At 33.6% G+C, this 15,244-nt stretch overlaps 1 protein-coding gene across 4 annotated transcripts in view; it reads left to right on the top strand.

Annotated features, from left to right (window-relative positions):
- The first annotated feature begins 1,873 nt into the window (after positions 1 to 1,873).
- LOC122628978 (tyrosine-protein phosphatase 10D) overlaps positions 1,874 to 15,244 on the top strand; it is a 35,313-nt gene continuing 21,942 nt past the window's right edge. Inside the window, exon 1 of one of the 4 annotated variants that reach the window (XM_043811927.1) lies at positions 1,874 to 3,784. In XM_043811927.1, coding sequence (XP_043667862.1) covers positions 3,698 to 3,784 — 87 coding nt within the window. In that variant the 5' untranslated portion in view covers positions 1,874 to 3,697. The remainder of the gene's footprint in view (positions 3,785 to 15,244) is intronic. The other 3 variants (XM_043811924.1, XM_043811925.1, XM_043811926.1) reach the window with 3 other exon arrangements.

Genomic DNA, 15,244 nt, shown 5'->3' with positions numbered 1-15,244 from the left:
ACAATATTCAATATAAAATGACTTTATATCAGCTTATAATTTTATAAGTTCATTGACACTATCTCTTTCGATGAAGGAATTTTTCGATATCGCGAGTAGAATATTTATTTACACAAATGTTTGATTTAAAAACCGATTATCAATTCCTCCTTCTCTTTTTCAATTTTATTATGAATTCAAATAATAAACAGAAAAATTATACACGTTCTGGTAAAGGTATGACAAGCTATAACAAGCTTAACCACCATATGTGATAGATTTTATCGTCTCGTAGAATATAGCTCGTAATTAGAATATTTCACTCATGTTTCTTCTTTCTCTATCGAATTCGATAATAAGTTAAATATATTTTTTGATTTTCTAAATGATAACTTTCGAAGTTGAACTCTTTTTATGCTCGCAGGTTAACCGAGGTAAATTTTTTTTCACAACGTCGGGAAACTCGACGCAAAGAGAAAAAGCGAATTATCATAAACATGTGACGTAATCTCATTTATATTTCACGTCGGCAACTTTCAAAGCTATCCCGAGCAAACCTATCCATTGTCTAATATCTCGGACTTTCTTCGCACCGTTATTCGAACGAGCATGCGCAAGACGCTTCAACAGTAACGTGTCATTTGAATCGAATACCCCGTATAAAAAGGATCGTTATTTCTTTTCCATCGTATTAGGGGTGTGATCCATAAGCGATTGAAATCATATTTTATCGTGAATATAATAATATAAACTAAGAATAGTATAAACTAAATAATATTAGCAAATAAAACTTTGTTTCTGAAATTAACATTAGACATTTGTAAGACTATGAAAAATCAGAATTATAGCGAGAGATTTTAACAGTTTAAATAATCGATAGAAAATATTCTTTCCAGTATTTTTCTCTTCAAGTTAATATATAGAATACTTTTCAATGAAAGTATATAATCGGTTTTGAACAGCATGTAAATAACATTATGATATGACATAGAGATAATTTAGAGGTATACGTCATGAGGCTATTCAATTTGGGATTATGTGGTTGGTAATTATCGCCACAGGCGTCAAGTTTATACATGAGATTCACACCGATGGAGTTACGAAAGGGTGATCGCACGGTGCGGATAATTTGAGTAACGAAGGAGGGTGACAGAACGACAGATGAATAGCTTGTAAAGCTCGAGATACACCTGTATGGTGTCTGTGTTTCTATAGTTATCAATTTTATCTTTAAAATATCAAACATTAAAAACGAATTATTGTTGAAAATATGGTTAATCTGTTCTTAGAAATGAGGTTCGATGAAACGATCAGCAGAGAAAGTGAGATCTTGTTTTGAGAGCGTCGAAAGTATCTCTCCTCCTGTGCGACAACAATTATTTTTGATCGCTCGAGTGTCGTCCAGGCACATATACGCTACTGGTAGAAGCGCGCGTGCGTCGTGGACCGCGCGTGTGTGTACGCGTTAAGAATACTCTCGCTTACTAGTCGACAGTGGGCGGGTAGAGAAATAGTGGGGAGAAGAACGTGCGTCGGTGAAGGCAGACAAATAGGAGCGAACATTGGCGTAACTCAAACATTCTATTTTACCAATTTTATCGTACAAATATGTCGATAACGATCTTAAATTAAATTAGATTGAGAAAATTATTATAATTTTCTAATGAATCTCGAATGCATCAAATAACGGATTAGAAAGTTGAAAAATGAAATAAATTTTTTCTTTCAACAAGTTTTGAATATTGATATCATACAAAAATTTAGATTTGTGTACGTTATTCAAATATCAAAAAGATCATTTAAAACATTAATTTTTCACCATTAATTTTTTTAATGTATAAGAAAAGAGAAAATGATCGTTTTCATAATTCCTTTAAGGCATTGCCAAGTTTATTTCGGAGTAGATGGCGTCGTGTCGATGCGAAATCTACGCCTATGAGGCGCCGAGAGTGATAGTGGGGAGAAGTTTAGAGAGAAAAGAGGGGACAGTAATGGCGAGGATCGGTCATGGTGGGGAGTCAGAGTGGTATCCGGCTGGGGCTAGCCCCAGGTCTCTTGGTGGAGGATGAGGAGAGATGGGGAGACGGTGAAACGAGTGGAATGGAAAGGCAGTCAGCGGGGTCGCCGAGTCGAAGAGACGAGTGAGCAGACGAGGGAGCGAACATCGCGGCAAAGCCAAGAGCGCTGTTTGCCCGGCGCTTTCCTCGATCGAGCCACGGCACGCTCGTCTTCGTCGTCATCGTCATCGTTGTTATCGTCACGTGTCATTAAAAAAGTGTCGTTTTTCGTTTCTTTCATAACAGAAAAGAAAGTTTGCGAATTCAAAAGTGTCCTTTCTCAAGTATATAGGAATCCCATTAAAAGATGAAAGGATAGGAGATATTCCTGTGTCTTTTTTCTCTTTCGAAATTTAATTTTTTTTTTTTTTCAATCACCATTCCACTATTTTCCAAGTTTTCTCTTCTATTCTCATTCCAATTCCTTTCGCGTCCTTGTTCAATTCAAGTAGTCTGATAAATCGTCTTCTTCCTGATCACCTGCTCATCCAAATTTTCTACCACCAGCACCACCTACGCGAGCCGTGCCCTCTTTAATCGTGACAGTTCGAGCGAGGAACGGATTAAGTCATGTTTCTCGAAAGTTTTCATTGATGCTGAAGTGATCTAGCAAGAAATCATCATTAAATCGTCAAGAGAAAAAAAGTATTATATTTTGAGCACAAGATGACAGTACTTTGTGTCAAGAAGAACAAAGCCCGTTATCAGAGAGTGTCGAAGGCAAGTAGGAGCGGAGATTTAAAGTGAAAGTCCGTGAATTTATAAGGTATACTTGGACACTGGATAACGGTAGAAGGATGATGGAGTTCGAGGTGTCGTGAGAAGAAAGACCGACTGGGGTCTTCTTCGAAAGAATCTTTTGAAAGAAAGAATCTTTCGGAAAAGCAAAAAAGAAGGAACGGGAAGACGAAAGAAAAGTATTTGTCGTCTATTCGGTCGATAAAGCTCGTCGAGCCGGTCGGAGTCTAGACGGATATGGCTACTGTTGTTCCTTCCACCGGTGCTGTTGCTGCTGGTGCTGTTCCTCGGCTTTTCCATCACCATCGTCATCGCAGCACACGTCGCCACCACTACCAGGTACTACGTCGTCAGCCGTGTAGTAGCAAGTCAGGCGAACAGGTGCTGCTACTGCTGCTGCTGCTGCTGCTCCTACCCTCCTCCTCCTCCTCCTCCTTCTCCTCTATCTCCTCCACCTCCTCCCCTACCTTATACGTCGTCGTTCAGGATAGGATTCGGCGAGACCTCTCGTGATAGCGGACACACGAGTCTCGAGCTACGGAACGACTTCTCCGTTGCTTGTTCTTCTCTTCGTCAAACGTAGTTGTCGATCGATTTGTCAGGCCACGCACATTCCGCGCGCATTCCCGCTATTCTTAGTGGTGTAGGTGTTCGTTTCTCTTTCTCTTTCTTTTTCTTTCCCTTTCCCTTTTTTTTACTCTCTTATCCTCTTTGTCATTTTCCTTGTCTTCGTCTTCTTGGTGTATTTATGATATAGTGTAGTGCGTGTGCAAGTGGGCTACGAGAAAGAGATTGGAAAGGGTGAAGAAGTCGAAGAAGAAGTAGAAAGGAATTAAAAGGGAGAAAAAAGAAGAAAAAAAAGATAACATCACAGGAGAAGGACCGTCGACGTCATTGCGCGCGTCTGGCCTTCTCGCCGGAGGATGACGAGCATGCGAAGGGTCGACTATCCGCGACCGATTTCACGGATCTGTGGGACTCTTCTTTTGTTACTGATATTACTGACTGAGGTATGTTTCTACTCGACGATTCTCGATGACAATCCGATATTTTCAAATGGATGATTAGATTGCGAATTATAAAATGTATATTGTATAAAAATTTTTACTTTTATTCTTATTATTTCCCATAATTTAAAGTACAAATCGCCTATCGTGACGATAAGAAGTTCCATGGTTTCTATTTAACGCGTTACATCATTAATTCGATTCGCGATAATAACGTGACGCGTTCAGCTTGTTTTTTTTTTTTTTTTTTTCTTGAAAATCTTACCATTTTTTTCTTCGTAGTGTCACGTTCAAGGAGACGGACGTACTTCCTTCTTGATTATTCCCTCCTGATCTCGCATAAAAGTTCAATTTACTTTATAAGTCACGCTTTAAGGTCGATATCGAAAGCACTTAAATTTTATTTGAAGATTAAGCTCTTGAGTTCCAAGTATGATTGACAATATTTTTTTAAGCGTAGCGTCCTCGAATGGATGGATATCTATAATACATTTATGATAATTTTTGATATGATAGAATATTTGAATGATAACGAATAGAATGGCTCGACAATGTCGGCTATCTGGGACATTTCGTAGTAACGTGTCCTTCTGTGACACGGTGTATGGGAATACGTAAGTGTACTAGAATAAAACGTCGTACGTTCACTCGCTTTCGATTATCCCCGATTACGGTTTTCCACTTTGTCGACATCCTTTTGTTGTCAATGCAAAACAGCATTAGAGACAGAAACATTGACACTCGAACGAGAAAATCTTTAATGAAAGTTCGAGGATGATCAACGCGGAAGTATAGGTGACAAATGAACTGAATTGAATCATCGAACGAGAAGTAGAACGAGCCTCTTGAAAATTTTTACGATAGACAGTAGTGGATAGTCGATGGCACGATTCGTGGTCAGCGATCGGTGAAGGGGAACACGACCGACATCCAGTCTTCTTTGCTCGGCCGATTCGTGTCTCCAGGTTGCGAAACCTCCTTGACTTTCTCAACGTTCGAGTGCAAATACGATGTTTTGAATACCGACGTCGCGACTGACCCCGAATCGGATCGAAAATGGTGTACTCGTTTGTTTGTTTCGTTGTACACAAGTTGTTAAAAAAAGATTCCGATGAATCGACCTTATTTGATTTTTTTTCTTTTTTTTTTTTCTCATCATGATTTCTTAGGGGGTTTGTCTTGTGGCCTATAAGAGTAAATGATATTCGTGATGTACAACGAAAGATAGACGATGTATTTGTAATAAGTGTTTATTATTTTGCAACGAGTGCAAAAGTTAAAGCACGTAGTAAAGCGTACTTGTTGACACGAATGTGTACTTGGAATATCTTTTTCAATATGTTATCAACGAAATTTTAGACAACTAATAATACATCTTTCCTATTTCATTTCATTTTAAATTCATTTGATTGATTACGAAAACAAAAAATCGCATAGTAAATTGAGCAAGTATTGCATTAACGTCACTGTGCGAAGTCGCGGCTCAATTATACTTCACTTATTAATTATTCTTCGAGTCCAAATAAAAACCTTCTAATGCGATATTCTGGGAAAACTATTATTTTATAAATGTATGTACGTGTTAGGTGTCTTGTACTAATGTATTTCGAAACATATCGGCCAAAGTACGATGCATGGATGTTCTTAAAAGGATATAGGTGTGCCACCAGTCTAGAAAAAATTTGAGGCCATAATAGTTCACTCGGACTATCGGAATTATTTGTAGTTTATCCGTTTAATTACGGAAAATTGTAAATATCGAACGACGGAGAATGATTTAGCAAACGATCGTAATTTTTGACTTTCCTGTTCGAGACTAAAACTACGAATAGAAATGTGTTATCGTACATATATCTTACTAGCGATTAATATTGGTAATGAGAGAGAAACATTAGGAACGATCGAAATACGAGCAGATTGCAATGAACGTAATCTTTGGAATTAATCAGCGAGCGATCTCTCTTGACTATCGAAGAAGATTAACCAAATAATCTTGCGTTTTGTTTCGTTTCGATCCGAGATTTTGAGTTGCAACATTTCTTCGTCTTGCCCTTCGGGTAATTTGAATATTTAAGCCACCGCAGACGACGGGAATTATATACATGATGTTATGTAATTTAGTTTTTCTTTCTTTTTTCCTACATCTCTTTTCTCCTTCTCTATCTTTTTTTCTCTGTTTGTCTTATGTTACAACTCTTGCTCTTTCGAAAGGAAGATCTTTAGTTTTCTTTGAACAATGTATGTGCAAATTACATACTTGGCATAAAGCGATTATCTACGTGAAGAATAGATTATGATTTTGAACGTTCCATATAAACGATAATCTCGTATTTCAACTGTTTTCTTTCAAAATCGAATAGAATGTCTATTTTAAATTTCAGATAAAATATAAAAAATCTCTAGAATCCAAGCCAAAAAAAGTTTTAAATTAAAATGAAGGTATGTTTGTAAATAATTATTAAAAATAATAATATAAATGTACCTTTCGTTAATCTATGTTTTATTTAATTTATTTCAAAAAGAACGATTCTAAGTTAAAAAGCATTTAACGTAGAATCACTAAAAGTTTTTTGGTAGTTCTCCAAGAAATTTTTAATATCGTTAATCGTTTAGATAGTTGAAACAATGATTGAAACGAATCTTGACAGATTTTAATCATTGCTTGTTGTAATTTCAATGCGATAAGAACTTTGCAAATTAAATATGAAGGGATCTTCAATGTGGTAGTAGCAATTGGTAGATAGAATTGCTGTTTATCGATTAAAGGAAAGTTCGGCGAAAGTACGTTGCTTTGTATCTGCGTTAGAGATAGTTTCCATCGATAACATAAGAAGTTCCCATTTACGATTTACTCCATTTAACCAACGCCCGTTTAAATGATTTTGATGTATCATTGAGTATACAGTCGCTAGCACTGTTATGGTTATTGCTATTTCAATATTTATTCCATGCGTTTTAATTATATCTTTTTATCAGAATATCTTATTACAATTTCTGAAGTCAATGTTCACTAAGAGTAATAATAAATTAACATAGTTTATCTATTATAAATTATATGAACTTGTATTAGACATGAAAAATTAGTGGTATTCGAACAAAAATCTTTCTGACAGGTATTCTCATCAATACGATTAGTAGTTTCTTCGTTTCATAATCTTCCTAACTGCCTGATACATATGGTATATCATCGTTTATACATAATTTATGATTTATTATAGCGCATATATATATATATATATATATATATATATATATATAATCTTCAGTATACACATACGTTCGTAGGAATAATAATAAATCAACTTCTCATTCGGAAACACCAGCTCGATTAGGATAGGACGGAGATCAATGATCTACGAGCACGAAATCATTGATCTGTCACGTGCGAATCATCCCGAAGATTATTAGTTGACCTTTGTAAATAATCGTGTTTTGCTATAAATAATGTTCGTATGCCCGGTTTTGTCGATTTCGCTCACGAGACTTCATCTCTTAAATTTTTTGAGTTAATCAGATTGTTAAATTTTTTATACACTACGAATACACGTGAAGTATTGCTAATCGATCGTTTTATATTATTTCTTACGCGTTTCAATACGATACTTTTACATAAAAGACGTAGACATGAATACGTGCGTATATTAAAAGTATTTTGTATAGTGGAATTGTAATAAAGTATAATTTCTGAATTAGAAACGCATATTTAACGACGTTGTTTACAGGCATCGTCCTTCGATTACTTCTTCAAAGTTTAATCGGCGATTAAACGATGATAAATCGTTTTTTCTTCTTTTTCTTTTATCATATATTCGATTAATTTTCGAGTTTGCGGTAGGATCTGCTCGACGATGTCGAGGATTTCACGCGAAGCGAAAATCAATTTGCGGTGAACTTCAAATCATTAGAGATTTTTGAACAATAATAGGTACGTGCGAAAGAGAGAAAGAGAAAGAGAGAGAGAGAGAGAAGTTTTGCTCGCAGTTGGAAAAAACGTCGCAACTTTTGTTCCGCTTTTTTTTTTCGTTTTTCTCATAAGAGTAAAATCTCGTACCCTCGCGAGACTTCCTGATATTTTGTACGAAGATAGGGTATGAAAGTGAGTCGCCCATTTGTTTCGATTCGTCACGTCATGTCCCGAACGTATGGCAAACAATGAAAATGGTTTTTAGTCGGTCCGGAACGCCTTTATTGCGGGTATACCTCCTTTCTCTCCTCTGGTTTGCCTAGCTATGGAACGTAATCGACTATAATGATTTCTTATACATGTATATATATATGTGTCTATGTATACATATATAAATGATATATACAAGCCGTAAGATAGCCATGCCGTAAATGCGAGATTTAAAATCTCGAGACTTTTATTTTTTGAAGATTTTCAAAATAAAAAATATTATCATATTTTTATTAAAAAGACGAACAAATAGATATTATCGATGACTTTTGAAATGATTAGTTCGTTTCTATATTTTATCCTTATTTCCTTTTGCATGCCAATTATTGCATATTATTATTGCATTTTTCTTTCTCATACGCAATAATAATGCATGATTTTTTTCAATAAAACTTCTTTCTATATTCCTGTAATTATTATTCAAACTTTTTTATTTGATAGATAAAGATGATACCTCGATAGAAAGCGTTACGAGGCAGAGAATTAGTTATGTACTTCGATAAGGAAAAATGTATATTTCTTCGCTCAACGACCGAACCATCATGACGAAGCATCCGATGCTTTTGTCTTTCGGGATTCTAACGAACGTTCGTTTCTTCTTACGTAAGATTAACATTATGTAAGGTCGCCGCAAGGCGAGACTTGCACAATATCTACTACTTCCTTTACCTTTTCTCTCTCTCTCTCTCTCTCTCTCTCTCTCTCTCTCTTTCGTTCTATTCCTCCTCTGTTCGTTCCCCTAATCGACTTGAAAAATCTCTTACACCACTTCTTATCGATGGCGAAAGCGGATTCGCAAATTCGTAGGTCCGTCAGCATTCAAGGGATATGCTCGGAGTTTTTGCAACATTAGTAACGTGTCCGTATGGCAAACGGAAATACTTGTATCCGCGTTACTTTTCATCAATTGTATTACGCGTTGGCTTGTCAATTGATGATAAAAAAAATACGTATCCATTATGTATGTATATACTACATGTATTTTGTAGTTGCATCACGAAACACCATTTCCGGATGATGGACACAATGGACGGTGTAACTTTAATATTGCGGACTGTCTGCAATGCTCCTTTCGCTTACGCATTGTAAGTTATAAAATCATTTATATGCGGAACGTTACGATAAAAAATGAAAAAGAACAAATGAGACGAATCTGTATAGTATTCTTTCGTATGATTCCAAATTTTAATTAAACAAAGGTTGACGAGAATTTCGAATGAAATTGAAAATTCAATTATGTATTAATCGTAGATTTTGTTAATATCATTTTTATTCTTATATTAATTACAAATTCTTTAAATATTTCTTTACTTTTGTAATAATAGAAATGTGTCTGCATTCGGCGCGTTTTTATCGTTCATATAAAAAGAAAAAGATACTAAATTAATAAAAGCAACGACGAAAGAGAAGAACCGTGACATTATTGGCCCAGAATTCGGAATTCATGACCGCGAACTAGATTAAGCTCTTACTGATTGTGAGACTACTTTATAGAATATTATCGAGACTAAATTTCTAGACTTTATATATTTCATAGGTAGTTACACTTTTAAAGAAAATATTTTCAATATCAGAAATAGTATATTTTGATATAAAGCGTTGTATGTATAATGTGAGAAAAGATTGCTCTCGTTCTTTCTCCAAGAGAGCACATTAATTTCGTTAGTTCTGACAATGAACACGTTAACTTGGACGCGTAGGCGTTTCATTGGTCAACGTAACGCAAAATTATTCGATCTTATTCGACTTTATTACATTATCTTGCGATTTATATTCTTCAGATTTCTATCGTGTGTAGATACATTAATTAATGTTCGTGCGTAAGAAATTGATTTAAGTAATCTTAATGTGTGACAGTTAGAATTTTATTAAAATAGTAAACAATTTTAGTTTAATATCTATCAATTTTTTTTAATATCTATCGAAAGAAAAATTCGTTTTGCAAGAAAATATAATAAAAAATAAAAATAAAAGCAAACAATTTCATTTTAATATTATTTATTAAAATTATTTAAATATTATTTATCATAAAAGTATAATATGTATAGATTGGTTCATATCTAACATAGTATGCATTTTTGAAATTATATTTAATCACAAAAGAACGTTGACGTAGTTTCGATTCATTCGACCGCAGACAGTTCTCCTCGAATATTTTTGTAGCAAGTAGCGTAGACTAAATGGAGCCAAGCGTACTCGTCTGCGGAGGATCACTCGGCCCCGGTGGGTCTACATTCGGATGGTGTATCCTGGTCTAGCCAAAGGGAGGAGGATGCGTCTGCATCTCGACAAAAATAGAGTAGACAGGAGATATAAATCATTGAGAATTCGGTGCCACCCTTTGTTCACGTGTTTCTTCTACTGAAAAGATAAAATCGTGTCTTTCGTTTTTCACTTGAATCACAAAAAACATCGGGACAACTTGTGAAGCAAAGAAGAGATGTTTTGTGGATTCGATTGCGATAAATTTTTTTGTGAAGTTGTTTAGTATATAAGAATGGGTGGGGATGACACAGCATAAAAAGTATGAAATATGAGAACGTATATTTTATGCATGATGAAGATATAAATGTATATGTTATGAGCAATTGGAAAAGCATGAATATTTAAATAATGGTAAATTCATTTCATTTCACATTGACAAAAAGATATTTCATTAGTATATATAATATACATGAAAACTTGCGTGTGATTGATTAAAAATATTTTTTATATTAATTTATTTTCTTATATAAAATCTTACATCTCTATAGACGATTTGATAGAACGCAGAAAGAAATCTTAAGGAACGTTCCTACCATTTAAATTAATAACTTTCTCTTTGTCCGGAACCCTTGCGGAAACAATTTCTTTTTCTTCTACCATTCTCTTTTTAAATGTTGACATTTACAAAAGTGGATTGAAAAACAAATTTATTGTTTTATCCTTCGTCCGATTATTTCTGTCATTACAAATAAAAATATAATGAAAAGATTACGATTCTGGTAAATGCGAAAAATAGGGAAAATTCTGTATATACATGAATGTACTAGATATACGAAAAATATTGACATTTTGAATATAGAAACTCTTGTTCGAACACAAAAGGTGACATTTCAATATCAACGGTGAAAGAAAAAAATTGTCTATCGTAAATCGATAGGGAAAAAAAAAGGATTGAAAAATGGAATAGCCAAAAGTGAAGGATAAATATAAGCGTGCTAGAAATGGAGTGAACCACGTGTAGGACACAAAGACAGTCCTGATGTCATGTGTGCGAACGAAGAAGCAAAGAGGCGAAGCAGCTTGCTTAGTTTTTTTTTTTCATTTCCTTCTCTCTCTCTCTCTCTCCCCATCTTTTTCACTGTATACAACAGCATATCCGTTTTCACACATTTGCTGTTTTATTCTCGCTTCTTCCTTAGTTCTTCTTTCTTTATCTCTTCTCTGTCGGACGTCTTAAATAATGACGCTTACATTAATGTACTCAGTAAGAATGTAGAATTCAACTTGAGCTTTATAATCATTATTTCTTGACACATTTGATCCTCATAAATAATTTTAGTTATACGGAATGTTGAAATTTGTTATTTGATCATCATAAATAATCATCATAATATGTTTCAGCGATATTGAGTAGTCTTATTAGTATCTAAATAGGTATGTTTTAGATTGATTTTATCAGATAAGTAATTTAACATCTTTTTGTCTCTACTGTCTCTTTTCTGTGCGGCTATACAGTGCAATCATAAGGGTAACGATTAATGAAAGAGAAGCCGACATTCTTCCCTCATTGAGTTAATACAAAAACACTGATAACATCACATTAGTTCTGTTAGTTGCTCGGAAGGAAGTCTTTAAAGAAAGTAAGTCATCCAAATTACTCTTCATTAATTATCACTTTCTCTGAAAATATCGACCTAAAATTCTGCATAATGTATTTAAAAATTCATTACGGTGCATAAAATTGAGTTGCAACATAATGATTTGACGTTACTAGAAGTGTGAGAACGTTCCGTTGGTGAGAACGCGATTCGTTTGTCTATTTACTCGTTTCGACTCTTTTTTGTCATTCACAAGCAAAACAAGGCAATATCCTTCTTCTTTCTTTTTTTTGTCGTTAAATTAATGGCCACATGCACGCATGTACAATCATGAAACACAATTTCTCCGAATTAACGAGATCCTAATTGAACTTGCGTATTTATATGCGTACGAGGAGTAAAACTAACTGAACGCACGTATTATTCCATGAATCACGGAAAAACTTTCGGTTATATAGTATTTCGAGAACATGATATTCACAGTGGTATACTTTGCGTTCACGCTTTTTGGTCCTGAAAATGGGTCATCGTCAAGAAGCGAATATGATATACGTATTTCATGTTTTTAATGGAATACGTGAATAACGCGTGAAGAGAAATTACTTTACATTGTAATTATATTTGTTTATCTTGATCATCAGGTATAGATTAGTTCACAAATCAATAATTATAGTATCACAATTTATATAATTTTTTAATATCAATAAACGATATACGATAACAATCTTTTTAACATTTTAATGTTAACTCAATTAAAATACATTTGAAATTTACTTCTTATTAGATATTTATATTATGTTACTTATGTATTAATGCACATAGAAGAATATAAAAATCGAATAAATCCAAGAGGTGATATATGAAGAATAATCGATCATATCTTTATAATAACGAGCACATTTCGCTTAGGACGCAAAACCGTTGCCGCAACCTCCGTAATTCGTTGCGGTTAAAGTCAAGTATAGGAAGTTCCGTTATGCATGCATACTTACGTTTTAGAAGTATGCGTGGGTTCATGCTTATATTGTTGTGCGATAGTTGATACGTGTTATTCATAACAAATAATTCCTGATGTTAAAACGATACTAGGAATGATATCGATGACCGTTTAAGCTCGATTCTGCCTAAATATTTTTCTCTTTTAGAAATTTTTGTTAATTGTAACGTTTTACGTAAAAAAAAAGAAACGGAAAAACAAGTTCGAAAAGGAATAATCGTACTCCTTTTTAAAGTAAAGAGGTAACGTTATCTTATCGAAGAAAAAATTAAAAGAACGGTGAACAGCCATATGTCTTGTCATTGATGTAAATTTTACGAGCAATTCTGACATGATTTATTGCCACCAAGTATTGGTAGATATTCATTTTTCGTTGGATGAGTTGGATCGATCGATAAAATCATAAAAAAGTGCTGAGGATGGATGATCAAAGAAGCTTGGTCCACCTTGAATACGAAACGAACAGGTTTAACGTGTATCGGATCTTTATCTTTCTGGAATAAACGAAGATCGTCATTGAGACGGATCACTTGGTTACTTTTTTGAATACAGTATTATTGATCTCTGTTCTCCAAATATAATATAAATTCGATTTCTTCGGTAGACTTATGGATATCTATAATACGTATTTATATACATGCAACATATGTACAGACAGGTTCGTATAGTAATCATTCCTAGCCGGTTGGTTACATGATACTTGTTGCGTTCCAGTGAAGCTATGTAAGCCGACGCTGAAAGCGTCGAACGAATCGCTGTAAAGAATCGTTAGTTGCATACGGATATATCTAACAAGTTAGGGAGCAGTCCTCGGTAATGTTGTTATTAATCGAGGTACACCGAGGTCACTCAAGTAATACGAGCGTCGAGACGCTCGTGCATCCATCTCCGGTTTGTCGGAGCGTGCCTTGTGGTTTACCATTTCAAGATGAGTCACGTTAATCCTTTTCTCTCTATTTATGTGTTTATTCATGTTTCTATTGTTTTTCCTTTTTTGTTTTTAGAAGAACTTAGATGTACAGTGGATTACAAAAATTTTTTGACACATTTTGAAACCCAATAATTTTTTCTGGATTAGTTAAAAAGAATGTTCTGAATTCTTGCACAGATATACAGAAGTTAATGGTTTATTCGTATATGAAGTACATAAAGAATTAAAGAACCTAAAACAATGGTTTTTGTTTAAAGTAATAAAAAATACGAATCCTTTGTATTTTTTAAAAATGGACTTAAAGTCTTTATTATAACATATAGTATGATCAACTACCATTACACATGAAATACAATATCGGCCAAATGACCATCATGCGATTTGTCGTTGCTAGATGGGTTATATCAAAGGTTAAGTTTACGCTAACAATCCGCAAAATTATTGAACACTTTCAAAATGAAATTCGATCAGATATTGGCGAAATTGAACCGCTATTATGTGTAATGAGACCTATGGTTACCTTTTAGCCGATATTATGTTTTCTATATATCGATTTATAATTGATCACACTATATGTTACAATAAGAATAGAAAAAAAATGTTTTAATTTAAATGTTTTATTTGAAAAAAAAATTCAATAATTCTTATTGAATAATTCCATATTACCATTAAATTATAAAATTCGACGTTTCACCATGGTTTCAAAGATGATATTTAGCACAATTAAATAAGGTGCATGTATATCAATTATATCAGCAAACTATTTATATTTGAATTTGAAAAAGCTTCTTTTATTTATGTATTTTCCATCGTTACTACAACTAAAACCAATTTTATCTAAACTATTCATATATGTTTCATATAGCACACTAATTTCTCTATATTTAACCGACAATTCAGAATACTTTGTTTAATTTGGAAAGTAATTCAGTTTCCAAAGGCATGTGAACATTATTGTAAATTTACTGTAAGTACAATTAACACTTAGTTCGAAGTATTAAAACTTTAGTGTACTACATACTAAAATTTATTATAAAATTAAAATTTAGTACTTGACTCATATATAGCAATTAGAGTTTAATTATTAAAGTTTATCTTTAGTATAATATTAATTTGGAGTAATATTAACTGCAAAAAGAAAAATGCATAGATTTTTTAATTTGTCTTTTTTTAATTATCCTTTATAAATATTCTCATATTCTGCTATTTACAAAATTAAACAGCACGTGTAATGTCTTGGATATTTTCGTCATTGTTTATAATTTTTACGTTTGACATTTTTAATTTCAAGAAAAATACTTGAACAAAAGATAAAAAATTTACAATATTTTCGTTTACGTTTCTGATAAGACTGACATATCAGTTGTTTTGGAATCGCAAATACCATCTTATCACATGAAAAAAATGAAGAAAATTGTAATGTTAGGAAGAAGTCGATTCGATGTATTACAATTGACAAAATAACGTGAATTATATGTAAGAGACATACAAGTGAATTTTATTTAACGAGATGCAAGCTGAGTGATATGAAAAATAAAGCCGGTAACAATAGAATGTA

Source organism: Vespula pensylvanica, chromosome 4, assembly GCF_014466175.1.
Source record: "Vespula pensylvanica isolate Volc-1 chromosome 4, ASM1446617v1, whole genome shotgun sequence".
Classification (NCBI taxonomy): Eukaryota; Metazoa; Arthropoda; class Insecta; order Hymenoptera; family Vespidae; genus Vespula; species Vespula pensylvanica.
Note: the sequence above shows the minus strand (reverse complement) of the source record. Positions and strands in the feature narration are given on the sequence as shown.